Raw genomic sequence first — 13,153 nt, 5'->3', positions numbered from 1 at the left:
CAGGACCCGCACCTGGGAGGCAGCGGGTCACGGCTCAAGTCTTTGGGTCCCGACACCCAAGTGGGGAGCAGGTTGAGCTCCCGGCTCCTGGCTTTGGCCTGGCCCAGCCCCGGCTGTTGCAGGCATTTGAGGCGTGAACCATTGGATAGGAGCTCTCTCCGTCCGTCTGTCTCTGCCTTTCAAATAAATTTTAAATTTTACTTGCTTATTTGAAAGGCAACAGCTACACTGACAGAAGGAGAGACAGAGAGGGATCTTCCATCTAATAGAAGATCCAAATAATTTTTTTGAAAAATCAGGAAAAGAAGAATTACAATTTCAGATCACTTGCATTACACCGAGCTGTATTTTTACCTTAAATATGCAACCAGGGCTCAAAATAAGATCAGCATGAGGTCCCCGCAATGAGCCGCCCTGCGTGCCCACCCCGGCTCCCCAGCCTGCAGACCCCACGCGGGCCCTGGTTGACTCACGTGGTAGGTGCAGCCTCCTTGAAAGACCGCGAAGCCTTCTCCCTCGTACAGTCCCCGCACCTTCTCCCCCTCGTAGCTACAAAGAAAGAAGCTCAAGGTGAACCCAGGTGACAGGTAATCCCGAGAGAGGGTGGGTGGGGCTCTGGGAGGAGGCTGGGAGAGGGAGTGGATGTGCAATCGCAGGACTTCGTGTTTGGGGTGATGAACACGCTCTGGAAACAGGCAGTGATGACGGCTGTACACGTCGTGAACGCATTTAATGCCACTGGGTCACACGCCTTAAATGATCGAAACAGTCAATCACATGATACGTGTATTTTACCATGATAAAACATTTTTGATTAAGAAATACATAAATATGCCCTTTTAAAAATACCAGTATGGGGGCCGGCACTGTGGCATAGCAGGTAAAGCTACCGCCTACAGTGCCAGCTTCCCATATGGGTGCCAGTTCAAATCCCAGCTGCTCCACTTCTGATCCAGCTCTCTGCTATGGCCTGGGAAAGCAGTAGAAGATGGCCCAAGTGCTCCTGGCTCCTATCTTCAGATTGGCATAACTCTGGCTGTTGCAGCCAACTGGGGAGTGAACCAACCAATGGGAGACCTCTCTTCTCTCTCTCTGCCTCTCCTCTTTCTGTGTAACTCTGACTTTCAAATAAATAAATCTTTAAAAAAAATACGAGTATGTTGGTGCAGGTGTTGTGGCATAATGAGTTAAGCCACCACCTGCAGTGCCAGCATCCCATGTGGGCTCCGGTCCAAATCCCAACTGCACCACTTCTGATCCAGCTCCTTGCTAATCCGCCTGGGAAAGCAGAAGATGGCCCAAGTGCTTGGGCCCCTGCACCCATGTGGGAGACCTGGAAGAAGCTCCTGGCTCCCAGATTTGGCCTGGCCTAGCCTCACCCATTGCAGCCACCTGGGGAATGAACCAGGAATGAACCAAATAAAAAATAAATCTTAAAAATATATATATATACACAAAGAAAAGGAACAAAGCAAAGTAGGGCAAAAGGACGATTCTGAGATTTTACTCTTCATTACTGACTTAGCGACCTTATTGATGTTTGGACAATCAACAAAAATTAGGAAGACGGAGCAGGCATTTGGTGTAGCAGCTAAGCCACCACTTGGGACACCCACGTCCCCTGTTGGAGTGCCTGGGTTCAAGTCCCAGCTCCATTTTTGATTCCAGCTTCCCACTGATGCACAACCTCAGAGTCAGCAGGTCATGGCTCAAGGACATCTGTGTGGGAGACCAGCACTGAGCGCTGGCATCCCATGTAAGCACAGGTTCAAGTCTCGGCTGCTCCACTTCTGATCCAGCTCCCTGCTAATGCATCTGGGAAAGCAGTGGAAGAAGTCTTGAGTACCACTCACATGGGAGACCTGGGTGGAGTTCTTGGCTTTAGCTTGACCCACCCTGGCCATTGAGGGCATTTGGGGAGTGAATCATTAGATGGAAGACTTCTGTCTGTCTTCCTTTCTCTCTGTGGCTCCACTGCAGGGAGGGGAAAGAAGAGGGGAGGAGAGAGGAGGGGATGTTGTGGGCATTTGGGGAGTGGACCAGCAGATAGGGACGACTTCTGTCTTTCAAATAAAATAGAAAAAAATATTTTTTAGAAATAACTATTAAAGATAATTAAAAAAAATTTTAACAAAAGTTGCAAAGAGAACAGAGAACCTAAAAGTGGTAGAAAAGGAGCCAGCTCTGTGGCACAGCAGGTTAAAGCCCCGGCTTGCAGCGCTGGCATCCCATATGGGGGTTTAAGCCCCGGCTGCTCCACTTCCAATCCAGCTTCCTACTGATGCGCCTGGGAAAGCAGTGGAAGAAGGCCCAAGTGGTTAGGTCCCTGCACGCACGTGGGAGACCCAAAGGAAGCTCCTGGCTCCTGGCTTCAGATTGGTCCAGCTCCAGCCATTGCAGCCATTTGGGGAGTGAACCAGAGGATGGAAACTCTCCCTCTGTGTGTGTGTGTGTGTGTGTGTGTGTCTGTCTCTACTTCTGTGACTCTGTCTTTCAAATAAATACAAATAAATCTCTGTATTTTTATTTTTATTTTTTTGAAAGGCAGAGTTAAAGAGAGGCAAAGACGGAGGTAGAGAGAGAGAGGTCTTCCATCTACTGGTTCATTTCCCATATGGCTGCAATGGGAAGACCTGGGCTAATCCAAAGCCAGGAGCCTGGAGCTTCTACTGGGTCTCCCATGTGGGTGCAGGTGCCCAGGGACTTCGGCCATCCTCCACTGCTTTCCCAGGCCATAGCCAAGAGCTGGATTGGAAGTAGTACAGCTGGGACTCAAACTGGTGCCCATATGGGATGCTGGCACCATAGGCAGCCGCTTTACCCACTACACCACAGCGCTGACCCCAAAATACATCTTTTTAATAAAATTGGTGGGGCTGGCGCTGTGGCACAGCAGGTTAAAGCCTCAACCTGCAGTGATGGCATCCCATTTGGGTGCCAGTTCAAGTCTAGGCTGCTCCTCTTCCAATCCAGCTCTCTGCTGTGGCCTGGGAAAGCAGTGGAAGATGGCCCAAGTGCTTGGGGCCCTGCACCCACATGAGAGACCCAGAAGAAGCGCCAGGCTCCTGGCTTCGGATTGACTCAGCTCCAGCCATCGCAGCCATTTGAGGAGCAAGCCAGTGGATAGAAGCGCTCTCTCTCTCTCTCTCTCTCTAACTCTGCCGTTCAGACAAATACGTCTTTAAAAAAAATAAAAGTGGTAGAAAAAAGGAGACCATGGAGGACACAGTCCCCCCACCCCAAGACCTGCCTGAGGCTGAGGCAGCCCCAGACACACAACCACATCTCCTTTGAAAGTAGAGTCGCTGGCCGGCGCTGTGGCTCACTAGGCTAATCCTCCGCCTTGCGGCACTGGCACACCGAGTTCTAGTCCTGGTTGCCCCTCTTCCAGGCCAGCTCTCTGCTATGGCCCGGGAGTGCAGTGGAGGATGGCCCAAGTACTTGGGCCCTGCACCCCAAGGGAGACCAGGAGAAGCATCTGGCTCCTGCCATTGGATCAGTGCGGTGCGCCGGCCGTGGTGGCCATTGGAGGGTGAACCAACAGCAAAGGAAGACCTTTCTCTCTGTCTCTCTCTCTCACTGTCCACTCTGCCTGTCAAAAAATAAAAAATAAAAATAAATTAAAAAAAAAAGAAAGTAGAGTCACCTTCTGAGCTGCAGAAGCCGTGGGACGGCCACAGAGGCGTCGGCGACCTTGAAGCAAAGCCCGCTCCCCAAAGCTGCCCCATCCCAATCACCTTTCCACTATGAGTCTGGTCAGGATCGGCTCCTCGTACTGAGCGGCGTCTTCGTTCTGCTGCGCATTTTTAGAATCTTTTTTGGGTGCCTTGAGTGTCGTACCCAACGCTGGGGTGACACCTGGGGCCACTTCAGGCCTGATGGCGCTGCCATCTTGCTTCGGGAACTCTGGATAATCAGAGAGAGACGAGGGAGAGCGGGTGGGCTTGTCTCCTTTCCTGTCTGCCTTCTTCTTCTCTTTCACCATTGCCTCGCGTTGACGTCAAATGCACAGAAACAGCCAGCGACGCCCCCAGTTGTTCAAACCACTGATGGGTCTTACCTGAAACACAAAACCACGTCTCTAAACACTTGGAATTCACTTGTTGTTAACATTTTAGCTTTACAATGCACAGTCAGTATTCTCTTCCTAAAGTCCGGGAAAAAAATGACAAGTATCATCAGTTCATAAAAATAAGAATATGGGGGCCTGTGTTGTGGTGCTTCTTGCCTGGGAAAGCAGTGGAAGATGGCCCAAGTACTTGGGTCCCTTCCACCCGTGTGCGGGACCCGGATGAAGCTCCTGGCTCCAGCCTGGCTGATTTGGCCATTTGGGGAGTGAACCAGTGCATTGAAGGGCCCTCCCTCTCTCTGTCACATAAATAAATACATCTTTTAAAATAATACTAATACTGGCCAGCGCTGCAGCTCAATAGGCTAATCCTCCAACAAGTGGCGCCGGCACACAGGGTTCTAGTCCTGGTCGGGGTGCTGGATTCTGTCCTGGTTGCCCCTCTTCCAGGCCAGCTCTCTGCTGTGGCCAGGGAGTGCAGTGGAGGATGGCCCAAGTACTTGGGCCCTGCACCCCATGGGAGACCAGGAAAAGCACGTGGCTCCTGGCTCCTGCCTTCGGATCAGCACAGTGCTCCAGTCGCAGCGCGCCAGCTGTGGTGGCCATTGGAGGGTGAACCAACGGCAAAGGAAGACCTTTTTCTCTGTCTCTCTCTCTCACTATCCACTCTGTCAAATAATAATAATAATAATAATAATAATACAGGGGCCGGCGCTATGGAGTACTAGGTTAGGCCTCTGACTGCAGTATCCCATATGGGCACTGGTTTGAATCTTGGCTGCTCCTCTTCCAACCCAGCTCTCTGCTTACAGCCTGGGAAAGCCGCTGAGGATGTCCCAAGTGCTTGGGCCCCTGCACCCACATGGGAGACCTGGAAGAAGCTCCTGGCTTCTGATCAGCCCAGCTCTAGCCGATGTGGCCATCTGGGGAGTGAACCAATGGATGGAAGATCCCTATCTCTGCCTCTCAAAGTATTTTAAAAAATGAAAATAAAAAACTACAGTATCAATACTGCATTGGTTGTTCCTAAAAACTTGTCTCCAGTGGATAGTATTTTTCTCAGTGTTGCAGAAAGGGTGACACTGTCTCAGAAAAATGGCTACTTAATAGCTCAGCTCTTGGGCCCATTCACACTCAGCAGGTGGCCTTGTACGCTGCTCCAGGGTAGGATTCAGGTTAGCATCCCACCTGTCTCAAGCTCTGTGTGTGTATGTGTGTGTGTGTGTGTACGTTTTAAGATATTTATTATCTGAAAGGCAGACTTAGAGAGAGGGAGAAGAGATCCCTATCAATCTGCTAGTTGACTCCCCAAATGGTTGCCATGGCCAGGGTTGGGCCAGATCAAAGCCAGGAACCCGGAGCTTCTTCCAGGTCAACCACATTGGAGAAAGAGCCTAGAACTCCACCTAGGTCTCCCATGTGGGTGCCAGGGGCCCAAGCGCCTGGGCCATCTTCCACTGCTTTCCCAGGCGCATCAGCAGGGAGGTGGATCCGAAGTGGAGCACCCATATGGGGTGCTTAACCTGCAGCTACGTTCTTAAGCCAGTTGTTTAGTAACGTCCTCTCCCTCAGGAATGATACCTCATGTTATCACAGGGGTTCAACAGGGTAGACCCAGGGCACCGCTTAAGCACTTGGGGCTTGGCTGATCAACTGAGGGATTATTTCGTCACCTGCCTGTTTTTTGAACTCAAAGCCACCGGCTGCCTGCTCCCTAGAGCACCTCTTGTCCAGGGACCACCTGGCCAGGCCACAGCTGCGGGCGGGCTCCCAAAGCCCCCACCTCCACGGCCTATAAAACTGGCCGGCCACAACCACCCTGGCCAGCAGGGCCCTCCGGAGCGGCCCCCACCAGCCAGCCCAGTCCCACGGCCGGCAAGCCTCCCCCCCACCCCCATCTGCGGCCTCCACCAGTGACATCCCAGCTCCAGAGAAAGCAGATTCCACCCTCACCTGGAGTTTTATTTCTGCTCTTCCTGTTCTCCCAGGATCAGGAAAAGGTTTTAGGTAGCCCCCAGTGTCCTCAGAGCTGGGGCTCCAGGCTGTTGGGGTCCCCAGCAGCGGCCCTCGTCCCTCACGCACCAGCTCAGCCCGCTGGGGAGAGGAAGCAGCCCACCCTGGTCGTCAGGGTCCCACACGGGGCTGGGGCTGGGGCCGGGTTCTTGGGAGGACCACAGGCTCAGCGTCCTCGTCCCAAACCCAGCTCCAATCTCCAGGCAACTGCTGCCGCCTCGGCTCGCCCCGCCCCCTCGTGCTCTTAAAGGGGCCGCCGCACCTTTGCATTCCACTAGGCCCTCACTGATCTTGAGGGCCAGGAACTGTTGGCCTGAGTTTTTCCAGCTCTGGTTAACACAGCGGGGCCTCTCTCAGCAGGTTCCTTCAACACAAAACGGGGCTAATCCAGGCACGCGTTTTCCATGGCAGCCATGCACAAATCACCGCAAACATAGTGGCTTGAAGCATCACGTTTATTATGTGACAGCTTTGTTCAGCAGTCCAGTGTGGCCGGCTCCTTCCGAGGCTCCAGGACAAAGTCCATTCCCTGGCCTTTCCCAGCTTCAAGCACGCCTTGGCTCCTGGCACCTTCCCCTGGCCTCAAGGCCAGCAGTGTGGGTCTCTGGCCAGCGGGAGCCGTGGGGCCCCTAACACAGCTGCAGAGACCCCTCTGCCCTGCAGGGTGACAGAGCCGCAGCTTCTGGGGAGGGCACACAGCCCCCTCTGGGATGCCCGACCCCCCAGCACGGTGGCTGACAGCTGATAGCTGACAATTACTGCCAGTCCTGTTCCGTCTGAGGAATGCTGCCCCGGGCCAAAAATGACCCCGTTCCCTCCACTCTTCGCACAGTTCAGACGGGACGAGATTCCACGAAAACGTGTCCCACAGCTCACAGCCCAAAGAAACCAGATCCCAGCACCCCAGGCCTTGTCCCTTCCCTGCTTGGGACAGCACGCCGCACACAGGGCACAAGTGAACGGCGAGAACCCAGCCCCATCCACACCATCCCCCGGGCTCCTTGGATCATTCCTTTTTTAAAATCTGGCGTGCGTCACAGTTCAGAACCATTGACTCCACAGGACCTTGATTTTAAATTTACGAAATTAAGCCGATAGGAGCTGAATCATCAGGGTTGACGGGCGCAGATCAAAATACGTCCAGCGAGAGCGGAGGCCTGAGTAAGTGTTGCTTCTTCTGTAGCACACTCACACACACGCACACACACACTCGCACACGCACGCACACAGAACCCCTGCGAGCAAGGCTCCCCACGCTCTGAACAGGTTCTCGGGGCCGAAAGCAGCAGGTTAGCTGTGAGACAACACGAGGGTTAACTGAGACCCTGTCTCCTAAAACAGGAAAATCTGCCACGAGACGAGTCAGTCACTTCTGAGAAAGGACAGCTAGATTGGCGATGTGCCGCAGGGTGGGCCTTCCGTGGGGACAGTTCCAGGGGTGGTCCATCTCCCCCATGTGGGTGACAAGCTGCTTCATCTCGCTGGGGTTCAGGGCGGTGCCAATCATCACCTGAACACGAGACACAACAGTGCAATGCTGTATTGGCTGTGTCAGAAATGCAGCTCCCAGAAGCACTCCTCTGGAGTGAGGCTGGACGAGGGCACAGCTCCGATGTCCCCCGCGCCACCTTCCCCGGAGGAACCCTTCCACGCATGCAGGCCCTCCCTGGCTGGCCCCAGTGTGGTGGCACCACCTGCACTCCAAAACGGGTCAGGACTGACTGGACTCCAACCCCTGCTGGCAGCTCTGCCAATGCCAACGCGTGCTCCCCCGACCCTGCCTTCCCCCTGAGGCCCACAGCCCTGGGGGTCACCTCACACTGGTGACAACCAGCAGAGCCCAGCCCCCAGCTCCCACCTCACTAGGGCTCGGAGACTGGAAGGTCAAGATGAGGTCCTCCCCTGAGAAATCCCACAGCTGAAGTTGGCTCCCGGGCCCTCCTCTAACTCACTCCGCCCTTCCGTAACCATCTCAGGACTCCTGTTACTTAAACTTCCTGTCTCAACTTTTACTGATTTGCTCATGAGGCCGAGAGACACAGGAGACAGGGCAAGGAGGGAGGGAGGGAGGCGAGGAGGAAGGGAGGGGCCTCCATGTGCTTCATCACTCCCCAGATGCCCACCAGCAGTCTGGCTGCACCAGGCCAAAGCTGGGAGCTGGGAACAACCCAGGTCTCCATCACGGGTGGCAGGAACCCAGTCAGCTGAGCCATCACCGCTGCCTCCTAGGGTCTGCACCAGCAGAAAGCTTGAGTCAGGAGCCACAGTCAAGGGGACGGTAGTGTGGTGCAGTGGGTTAAGCCACCACCTGCAACACTGGCATCCCACATGGGTGCCAGTTTGAGTCCTGGCTGCTCCACTTCTGATCCAGCTCTCCGCTAATATGCCTGGGAAAGTGGTGGAAGATGGCCCGAGTGCTTGGGGCCCGCACTCAGGTGGGAGACCTAGAAGAAATCCCAGGCTCCTGGCTAGCCCAGGGCATTGTAACCATTTGGGGAATGAACAAGTGGATGGAACACCTGTCTCTCCCCACCTTAAAAAAAAAAAAAAAAAGCTGGCCGGCACCGTGGCTCACTAGGCTAATCCTCCGCCTTGCGGCGCCGGCACACCGGGTTCTAGTCCTGGTCGGGGTGCCAGATTGGGCCCTGCACGCCATGGGAGACCAGGAGAAGCACCTGGCTCCTGCCTTCGGATCAGCACGGTGCGGCGGCCATTGCGGGGTGAACCAACGGCAAAGGAAGACCTTTCTCTCTGTCTCTCTCTCTCACTGTCCACTCTGCATGTCAAAAAAAAAAAAAAAAAAAAAAAAAGCCAAGCAGCAGACCCAGGCACTCTGACGTGGGGTCTTAGCTGTGGGGTGTGAGTCTGCCACCACACATCAGCTGTGACCTCCAGTACTGGCGTGCCTGAGTTCCAAATGCCCTCACTGAATGTCCAACGGGACTGCAAACACAACGGGTCTAATACAGAGCTCTCGATCCCACCCACTGCCCGAATGCCACCAACCTGTCACTCCTCCCCCAGAGTCCTCTCTGGGGTCTCAGTCTCCTCTCCCCAGCACTCCCAGGGCAAAGGGCACAGGCTCTGGCTCCAGACCCTGGGGAGCCCTGTCGAGGCACTCGGGGCAGCCTCTGGCTCCACTCTCACCCCAGGCCTTTGCACTTGCTGCTGCTGCTGCTTCTGTTCGGGACGTCTGTGCTCCAGGGGGCCCTCCTACCCCAGGAAGCAGGCTCGAGGCCACTGCTGCAGACAGCCCACCCCAAGGCCCCCTCCCCAGCAAGCTACCAGCTCCAGAAGGGCCTCCCTGTCCTATTACCTCTGTGTCCCAGCTCCTGGGACAGGGCTGGCCCCACGAATAAAGGTCCTGGGCTTTCGTGCTGCTCAGAGTCACTTTTGGGGACAGCAAGTGGACCCTCCACCACTGCCGCAGCTTTCCAACACCAACCCGAGCAGCAGCAGGGACGCCACATCGAGCCTTGCGGGATCTCCGTCTATCTGTGCTGTCGTCACCCAGCACGTCCCTGCACCCGCAAGCCACGAGAGCGGCACTGAGGCAGTGAGGGGAGTGGGAGGGGAGGGTGAGGGGCCTGCTGCCAGCCACGACCCACGCGGGCCGGGTCGGGGGCTGCTGCGGCTACTCACGGACTTCCGGCAGGCTCTGGAGGCAAACATCTGGCGGACGCGCGAGGGCCGGCACATGACCCCAGGGCTGTCGCTGAGCATGAAGATGAGCTCGTCTATGTCCTGGGGCCCGAAGGTCCAGTTTTTACTGGTCGGCAAGGAGACCAGCTTAGCCCTTTGCGTGACTGGAGCTGAAAGGACAAGACGTCGAGAAAAACCCATGGTTTGAGAAAGGTGTCTCCCTTGACTGCTATGCCGGTGACAAACGTTTGAAAGAGAGGCAGACACAGACTTCTTTTGTGGGGAACCTGTCTCTTTTTATAAAGAGATCCATCTAAATGAACTCAGAGATAGAAGCCAGTTCTTAAAAAAAAAAAAAAAAAAAAAAAAGATTTATTTATTTATTTGAAAGTCAAGAGTTACAGACAGGGAGAGACGGAGAGATCTAACCGCTGGTTTACTCCTCAGATGGCTGCAACAGCCAAGGCTGGGCCAGCTCAAAGCCAGGAGCCAGGAGCTCCTTCCTGGTCTCCCACGTGGCTGCAGGGGCCCAAGCACCTGGGCCATCTTCTGCTGCTCTCTCAGGCCATTAGCAGGGAGCTGGATGGGAAGTGGAGCAGCCGGGACTTGAACAAGCACCCAATTGGGATGCCGGCGTCGCAGGTGCCTTTGCCACAGTGCCGGCCCCTGGATCCCAGCTCTATCAAGACATGGCTGTGCCGTCCTAATGGGTGACTTACCAGCTTCATCGATGACGAAGTCAAAGCCATTCTTCCTGAATATCTCCAGGTTCTCTAGCAGAATGGCTTCATTCACAGCGGTCAGGTTGAGAGCCTGAGGCCTGGAAAACAGAGGAGAGATTCAGAGAGCATTTGGAAGTCCGACACGGACTCGCAAAGCAGGGAGGAAACCAGCACAGCCGTGCCGCGGCACTCTGAACTCATCCCAGCAAACAACCGAACTACACCGTGCAGCTACAGGCAGCTGCGCTGCTCAGCTGTCACAGAACTGCCGAGGGGTTCCTGGGAAGGCCTTTCTCCTTTACGTTCTATTTCACAGCTTAGGGGAACTACAAAAGCCACCTGCTCTCTCCTCAATCTGCCATCCCACCCCAGTGACCTGTTGTTGTTCTTAACCTCTAAGAGTGACAATTTAGGGGCCTGCACTGTGGTAAAGCAGGTAAAGCCGCCACCTGCAGTGCAGGCATCCCTATGGGTGCTGGTTCATGTCCCGGCTGCTCCACTTCCGATCCAGCTCTCTGCTGTGGCCTGGGAAAGCAGTGGAAGATGGCCCAAGTCCTTGGGCCCCTGCACCCACATGGGAGACCCAGAGGAAGCTCTTAGCGCAGCTCCGGCCATTGCGCCCATCTGGAGAGTGAACCAGCAGATGGGAGACTTCTCTCTCTCTGCCTCTCCTCTCTCTCTCTCTACCTCTGCCTCTCTGTAACTCTGCCTTTTGAATAAATAAACTAAAAAAAAAAAAAAAAAAAAAAAAGAATGACAATTTAAGGGTGGGCGTTTGGCACAGCAGTTAAGACTCCACTTGGGATGCCTGGGTTTAAGTCCCGGCTTCGTCCCCGACTCCGGCTTCCTGCGAGAAAGCAGATGATGACTCAAGTAGCTGGGTCCCTGCCATCCACACGGGAGACCCACTGTGCTGGGTCCCTGCAATCCACACGGGAGACCCACTGCGCTGGGTCCCTGCAATCCACATGGGAGAACCACTGCGCTGGGTCCCTGCAATCCACACGGGAGACCCACTGCGCTTCCAGCTCCTGGCTTTGGCCTGGCCTGGCCCAGACCAGGTGTTGTGAGCATCTGGAGAGTGAACCAGAGGATGGTAGATCATCTCTCTCCCTGCATTCAAAATAAATACATAAAAATATCTTTAAAAAACTAATTTAGGGGCCAGTGTTGTGGCACAGATTAAGCCGCTGCCTGCAACACGGGCATCCCCTATGAGCACCAGTTCAAGTCCTGGCTGCTCCACTTCCAACGCACCTGGGAAAGCAGAAGATGGCCTGAATGCCTGGGCCCCTACACCCATGTTTGGGACCCCGATGAAGCCTCCAGCTCCTGGCTTTGGCCTCGCCCAGCACTGGCTGTTGTGGCCATTTGGGGAGTGAGCCAGAAGATGGAAGATCTCTGTGTCTGGGTCTGTCTCTCCATCTCTCCAGGTAACTCTGCCTCTCAAATCAATACATAAATCTTTTCCCAAAAACTCCAACTTAACAAAAATGCTGTTTTCCCTCCTCCCTCACAATAAAGATGATGTAGAAACAGAACACACAGATGGCATGCAGGCTGCCACCCGCTCCTCCCTCTGCCTGCTTTACTGATTGCTCATCTCCCCTGCTGGACTTCCCACGAGCTCTGTCTTTACGACAAACACCCTACAGGCAGGAGACCCCATGCTGTACAAACACAGCCTCCTTCTCTGCCCTCCCGGAACTAACAGATCAGAGGGCAAAGACAGACACTGCACAAACGAATCAGCTGCACCTACGGACAGTGAAGACACCAGTCAGACGATCAGTGAGCAGGACCCAAGCCTGGGGTCAGAGAAGGTTCTGCTGGGAAGTGACCACTGCACTGCCTCCGGGGTGGGGGGGGCACACGGGACAAGTGTCCAGGGCAGAGACACCTGTGCAAAAGCCCAGGGCCCACATAAAGACAGATTCATCCTGAATGCCTCAGGCCAGTCGGGGGAAACGGAAAGCTGGCCACAGTGGTCAGGCCTGGGGAGCAGGAAGAAGGTTAGGGAACGAGGGCCCTGCCATGCAGGACGTGGTAGACCGGGACAGAACTGTGGTCGGTCACCATCCCTTCATCCTAAAGTGTCCGTCTGGGGTCCAGACTGGTCTGTGACTAGCTGGGGTCAACCTGCAATGCCACCTGAGACCTTATTCATGCACAAAGGCTGAAAAACAAAGACCTCTGAAAGAGGAGCACCCTATTCCAGGATCAGAGTCACTTACCCAGGCCCCTACTGACCCTGGAAACAGAGCCCACACTCCGCACAGGAACCAGAACCACTACCAGCTGAGTGACCGCTCAGAACTTTTCTGCACGCGAGGTCTACTTCTGCGCAAGTCTGAGTTTACTTGTCCGTTTGGTTTAATTTTCCCAAATCAAAACCCTTGGTCTCTTCTTTGAACTCTGCTTCAGCCCTCTGGCTGACGCAACAGGGCATCCCACCTCCTGGGCCAGGGGTCCCCATGAAACACTCACTTGGACAAAGCAGAGGGGGACGCCAAACCCTGCAGTAACATGAGCCACTGACACTGCCCTGCGACAGGGAAGGACTGAGACCCGATTCTCAACGCACAGACTCTGCGTGCTGCACACACGAATACGACGGGCTATACGCTGCCCTTCAGCAAAAGGACTTTCTGGACAACCGGTGGTCAGTGGTTTTTAGCGGGTAAGCTGTGCCACCTTGGGTAGTTAT

At 54.7% G+C, this 13,153-nt stretch overlaps 2 protein-coding genes across 16 annotated transcripts in view; both read right to left on the bottom strand.

The window, feature by feature from the left end:
• Positions 1 to 3,985, bottom strand: part of RSPH10B (radial spoke head 10 homolog B) — a 55,657-nt gene extending 51,672 nt beyond the window's left edge. For all 5 annotated transcript variants that reach the window (XR_011384535.1, XM_070064380.1, XM_002723079.5 and 2 more), the window contains exons 1-2: positions 3,738 to 3,985; positions 474 to 549 (exon numbers count right to left, since the gene is read on the bottom strand). Coding sequence is in view for 4 of the 5 variants with exons in the window: in XM_070064380.1 (XP_069920481.1) it covers positions 474 to 549; positions 3,738 to 3,985 (324 nt within the window). In the remaining variant the exon portion in view is untranslated. The remainder of the gene's footprint in view (positions 1 to 473; positions 550 to 3,737) is intronic.
• The window catches only part of PMS2 (PMS1 homolog 2, mismatch repair system component), a 33,972-nt gene continuing 24,738 nt past the window's right edge, over positions 3,920 to 13,153 (bottom strand). For 8 of the 11 annotated variants that reach the window (XM_070064385.1, XM_017339083.3, XM_051838970.2 and 5 more), the window contains 3 exons: positions 10,444 to 10,544; positions 9,725 to 9,894; positions 6,519 to 7,592 (listed from right to left, as the gene is read on the bottom strand). In XM_070064385.1, the coding sequence (XP_069920486.1) occupies positions 7,449 to 7,592; positions 9,725 to 9,894; positions 10,444 to 10,544 (415 nt within the window). In that variant the 3' untranslated portion in view covers positions 6,519 to 7,448. Of the gene's footprint in view, positions 4,061 to 6,518; positions 7,593 to 9,527; positions 9,604 to 9,724; positions 9,895 to 10,443; positions 10,545 to 13,153 lie in introns of those variants that run through there. The other 3 variants (XR_011384536.1, XR_007916485.2, XM_051838971.2) reach the window with 3 other exon arrangements.

This window comes from Oryctolagus cuniculus, chromosome 19 (genome assembly GCF_964237555.1).
Source record: "Oryctolagus cuniculus chromosome 19, mOryCun1.1, whole genome shotgun sequence".
In the NCBI taxonomy this organism is placed as follows: Eukaryota; Metazoa; Chordata; class Mammalia; order Lagomorpha; family Leporidae; genus Oryctolagus; species Oryctolagus cuniculus.
This window is presented reverse-complemented; position numbering and strand designations above follow the sequence as displayed.